At 36.0% G+C, this 6000-nt stretch overlaps 1 protein-coding gene across 2 annotated transcripts in view; it reads left to right on the top strand.

Annotated features, from left to right (window-relative positions):
• Positions 1–788: 788 nt before the first annotated feature.
• Positions 789–6000, top strand: part of LOC127437446 (nuclear factor of activated T-cells 5-like) — an 87628-nt gene continuing 82416 nt past the window's right edge. For both annotated transcript variants that reach the window (XM_051692365.1, XM_051692361.1), the window contains exon 1: positions 789–1077. In XM_051692365.1, coding sequence (XP_051548325.1) covers positions 1005–1077 — 73 coding nt within the window. In that variant the 5' untranslated portion in view covers positions 789–1004. The remainder of the gene's footprint in view (positions 1078–6000) is intronic.

Here is a 6000-nt window from a genome sequence, read left to right as displayed (position 1 = left end):
ATTTTTGGTGTATCTTGGAGTGTGAATTATTTTGTTTATATGCTACACTTTCTGATTTCATTTGGCAGTTTATTTCCATCAGGATAAATGCACCTGACATATCATGTTCAACTAAAAAGAGAGAAGCCTAATTTTTTGGGCAACAGGTAGTGTAATTCCCGAACTAAATTAACCGGTTATTAACCGGTTACCAGAATAAAAAAAGAATCTTTTAATTCTGGAACAATTGAAGGGACTTTGTTCCCGCTTTCGGTTACGTTCTGCAAATGTTTTTTCTTAGTTTTAGTTTTTTAGTTTTTGTTCCTCTTACCATATCCTTAATTAAACAGTTTGAAGAATATACTATATTTATTGCAATATTATAGAAGTAACCGGAACTGTATGACTATGGTATCAACAGCATCAACAATGTGCTGGGAATGGTTACCATGGTAAATTTTTTGCAAGGGTATATTCCTGTGTGATCTTTGAATAAATAAAAGGTTTCCATATGTTTTCTTATGGATGGTTCATACAGTCAAACAACAATAATCTGATATCGATACAGTAATTTATTAAAAACAGTAGTACTATACAGCAATAATCTGATGTAGATACAGTATTATTACAGTAGTAGCCTACTACACACCAATAATAATCGGATATAGGTAAGCAACAATAAACCGACAGATAAAGCTGAGCAATATCTTATAGATACAGCTGAACAATTATAATTTGACAGCTGACGAACAAAAATCGTGTGGTGTGCACAGACTGCGCATGCGCGGAGAGGGGGGGGGAGGAGTCGCTTAAAAGGTGAATGGCTCTTATTGCTGTCTAGCTAATCAAATGGAGAAAATGCACATTAAACGTTTCTAAATGTGAATTTTACAACTGTACTTGTGCCTGAAAGCCTTTATGAGGATTTTATGATTAAAAGTACATGTCCTTCTCTATCCATTGCACTTTAAGCGGAGTGTGATAGAGTCGTTTCCTCTGCTCTCATGAGGCATTAGCATGCTAGCATGCCCTCTGATTTTATATCTCTCCTGAGCGCCGATATCGACCCTGGTTCACCCAAATCCCTCTATTCCAAAGGTAAGAACGTGTTTTTATAATGCTACACATTTCCCCTCCATTTAGGGCTGCATGCGTCTTTACAAAGACGTTTAGCTGTATATAAACATTAGGTGGTGCTAACGTCAGATAGCATGAGAGGAGAGCACGCGCTAGCTGTGTGTGTACTTTGTGTGTGTACTTTGTGTGTGTAAATATGTGTGTGTAAATATGTGTGTAATAAGAATATTTGTGTGCGTGTATGTGTTCATTGACACACATTCTGAGTGGCTCCGAGACAACCACGATATGCTGTCTGACATCAAAGCAGCATTTCGACATGCACAGCTGGTGAAATAATGTTAATTTTGTGCTCTAAATCAATGATTTGCAACCAGTGGGTTCTTGTGTATGTTCCAGGGGGTTGGCTACTTGGGAAGATGACGGTTTTTCTTTGTTAAACCTACAAAACAGACAAAATTATATATATATATATATATATATATATATATATATATATATTATTTTTTTTTTTTTTTTTTTTTTTTTTTCAGTTCCATTTAAGGAAAGAGAACTGATATGTGACATGATATTATAAAATTATATGTGTAATGTTTTATGCAAGTTTTATACATTTGAATTGATGACACGACATACACCACTGTTCAAAAGTTTGGAATCACCAAGACATATTTGTTTTTGAAAGATATTAATGCTTTTGTTCACCAAAGGTAACATTTAAACTGATGCAAAAATACTGTCAGAAACATTAGGAATGTTGCAGATTATTGTTACTCTTTAATATAACCGTTTTATGCTTTATTTTATAACTCCAGTCAACAAAGGGAACTCCTCATCCTTAAGAAATCCTTGCAATGTGCTCATTTGATACTGGAGAAACATTTCTGGTTGTTAGCACGGTTGAAAACGGCTTTGCTACTTAAAGGAATATTCCGGGTTCAATACAAGTTAAGCTAAACCAACAGCGTTTGTGGATTAATGTTGATTACTGCAAAAATTAATTTTGTCTCGTCCCTCCTTTTCTTTAAAAAAAAAAGTTCCAATCAAAGTTGCAGTGAGGCACTTAGAATGAAAGTGAATGAGGGCCAATATATAAACGTTAAAATGCTAATTTTTTCAAAAATATAGCCACTGGACGTAAACAATATCCGTGTTAAAAATGATTTGTGTAATAAAATTGCTTACTAACCTTATCTGTGTAAAGTTATATTTAATTTTACTACTTTGTTGCCATGACGACTTAACCATAAAGAGGATGATATAAACAACTGTACAGCTCATATATTGCACAATTTGTAACAGAAGAATTAAAGTTCTTTATAAAATTATATGCCACACATTTCTGCCTTTAACACATCCAAAAGTGGGCCCCTTTCACTTCCATTGTAAGTGCCTCACTGTAACTTCTTTAAGAAAAGGAGGAACTAGTTGAGACAATATGTTGGGGAAACACTGCTCTTAATGTTGCAATCTAGTGTTGTGATAGATGATGCTGTATGTTGAAACTGAGAAACAGGGAGAAAATTAATAGGCAGACAGTCAGATTCAGAAATTAAATATTTCATTTACTAGTTATGATGTTTAAGGTCTAAATCTAAAAGAATAATCAAACTTGAGGTGTTTATTTAGTAAAATTTGAAGCTTTTACATTTAAAAAAAAATGGTGGGCTTAAATGGTACACATCGGGGCTCCAGACTGTTTTTCCTAACAGTGCGATTAAACTTTACAAGAGGTCGCACTGGTGCGACTACAAAGTTGCCCAACTCTCTGATTGTGCGCTGTTGTTTTTTGTTGCGAATGAGAAATATCAAATATTAAAAACACGAAAAGAAACAGCTCTACCCGGATCAGTCAGCGCGGCAAAAGGCTCAATGGACAGATCAGTGCAGAGACGTGCATTTACTCATGGACCGGTCTCGAGCGCTCAGGCACACAGATACAGTACAGCGAGTGGGCTGGGTCGTGGATTTGGCATTGATTATGTTTAAAACCTCTATGAAAACCCATAATGTGTAGACGATTAAACTAGTTTAAAATCGTATTAAATGGCCCCAACAATCTAAACAGCAATGAAAAGGAAAAAAGGAGAAATCTGTACCATGAAGAGACCGAAATTGTAGCTAATGCTTTCAATCCACACATCACAGATCTAAAAAATATTTACCATGAACATATCAATAGATCGAGGTAGTGAGGGAATGCAATTTAATTTCGGGATGTGCTTTTCTGATGAAAAATGGCAGAATTTGTTTTATGGTTACTGTCCGTGTTATCATGGTTTTACTTTGACCTTTGGTTACTATAATCTTATTGCAAATACCACATCCTGATGAAAAGAAACCGTGAAAGAAAACGAATTCCCACTGTCTCACCGTGTCCTAACCAGACGCGACACTGCGACACACAAACCTTCTCATAACAGTATATTAAAGCTGGGGTGACACCTGCCGGTTCAAAACAACTTAATTTTCACAGAGGATGTCACAGACGTACGGAATGTTGTGTTTGAGGTCTCGTTCTCTTCAACCGGAGCTCTATAGACACGCACACACATTAGAGGTGTAATGTAATCATCGTGATACAATTCGATTCAGGGGCCTGCGATCGATATTCCGATATTATGTGCCTATTTTACATAATTAAAAAATATTTTTGGCCCTCAGATGTAACCAAAATATTATTTTATTATTTATCTCTCTGTATACACATTGGAACATCCGCAACAAAATAAGGTATTTCAGATGTTGAAAAAATTATACAGAAAAATAATATAAAAAATAAAGTCACACACAAGTGATGATCACTCGTTTGATGACAGCTACTTTTTCAGTTTAGTCCAATTCAAAATACTTACATACCCATGACTTGTTTCCAACTATCTGTGCTATCTGTGGTTTTCTTGGCTACAACTTCACATTTGTAATGAAAAATTCTGTTACAGTTAACTGGGATAAATTTTAGTAAGGGTGTTGATGTGTAAATATGTAAAGACTTACAACTGATGCTGGAGCAGAGCAGGTGTTTCTCTTTCCCTCGTTAGTGCTGTTCAGAATGTCTGCGTTGTCAAGATGTTTCACATAGTTGAATTTCTCCATGGTACTTTAAAATAGCAAATTCTCATGTAAAATTCAAATGGATCGTATGCACAAAGATATCGATGGAAGCCCAAATTAACTGTGCATGTGAGCCGCTCTGTGGTTGTCACGAGAGCTCACATTTTAAGGAGTGCCCGATTGATGTGCTCGCACGGAGCCTGGCAATGGAGCATGCATGTCGCAGGAAGCCCGGTTGACCTGTGCGCACGCCACACGGATAGCAGAGCAGAAGTTGGCTTCAAAAACCCCGCGCACATCCGTGCCCCACATGAAAAGCGTATTTAGCACTCATAAAGTCAAATTAATGTAATAAGCTTGCTTCATCACCTGACGTAAATGCGTACGGACGTGGCTGACACGAGAGTATTAAAATAAAGACATCTTAAAAAAATGTCTATCGATATTTACGCGCTGTATCGATAACATTGGATCGTTGGTCATTGGATCGATGAATCTTGAGATGTCTTGAGATGTTGCTTCAGTATATCCCAGGGTTTTTCCTGGCTCAACATGAGGCAGAGGTGGTACCATCCTGATCATGTGCACACATACACTTGTACCATGCCTTCCACTGGCTGAAGCAAACACTTAAGCAACATATTTTAGGTGTTCTATTAATTAGATGATTGAAGAAAATGACAATTATCAATTTATAGCATATTTAATTAAAAAAGCTAACTTGTTCAACATTTAATTAAATACAACATAACAGCTAATGTGTTCATTTATAGTTAACAAACAGCAAACTTGATTAACCTCTTAAACCGATAATAAGATCATCTCTGATCTCTGTAGAGACCAATCGGCCACTGTTTTACAGCTTGGATTGGACTGATCGCTTAGATTGACAGGTCTTGATTTACCATGCGCACAACTGAAACAGTGCTGGATCTTATTACTTGTTACTTATTCTGTGTAAGTATATTTCTGGTTTATTGTGGCATTTACAAATGTAAGTAGTTCTTAGGTTCAGTAAAACCCTCAGATCACTTGTTTGGAGAGTTTTTTGGACTTTTGATATAAAAGGCTACCTTGGTTCCAAATGCCATAACTTGCTTTGTGATAACAATACAAAATTTTGCCCAGATACAGTTGACATGATTGTAGTCATCATGTCAAGCATGAAAAATTAACAAAATGAATAAATAAACTGCATCACTTTCTCAGTAGTTCTAACATAAGAGCCTCCAAACATGAGATGTACATGTTTGCATTTTTGAGAAAATCAAGATTATGCATGGTTAGTAATTTTTAAGTCACTGAAATAAGGCCATGAAACACATAATAGGTTTTGTAGACTCCAGTTTTCGCTCACAAAATTAACTGTTGTGGGACACTTTTTGTGTTAGGCCATATCGGATCATGCTCTTCTTCTGAGGTAAATTCACTGCGTATCTTCTTCCAAAAACGATAATGAGCTCAAACAGGAAAGACTGTACCTCTCGTTGTTCCATATGGATTACACAATCAGAGAATATTTGTTTTCAATTTAAATTGATTCATTTAAAAGTAGGGCTGCCCCCTGATAGTCGATCAAACGTTAGTCGATGAGAAGAGTTTTGGTCGACCAAGTTTTGATTGGTCAGTTGGTCGCAGAAAAACTCCACACAAAAACGATGAACCGGTATTAGTGCTGGTTGGACACTAGGTGGTACTATGGGGTAATTTTCATTAAGCAGGGTTAGGGTTAAGCCTACACTATAAAGCAAGACACCTTGATTTCAAACTTAGAACTTAATTTTTTATTTATTTTAACAAAAAATTCAAATAACTGAAAAGAAATAAGTGCAATTAAAATGTGTTGTTCAACTTTTTGAAAGATGGTTTAACAACAGTTGTGAACATCTC

The sequence above is a fragment of the Myxocyprinus asiaticus genome, chromosome 48, assembly GCF_019703515.2.
Source record: "Myxocyprinus asiaticus isolate MX2 ecotype Aquarium Trade chromosome 48, UBuf_Myxa_2, whole genome shotgun sequence".
Classification (NCBI taxonomy): Eukaryota; Metazoa; Chordata; class Actinopteri; order Cypriniformes; family Catostomidae; genus Myxocyprinus; species Myxocyprinus asiaticus.
This window is presented reverse-complemented; position numbering and strand designations above follow the sequence as displayed.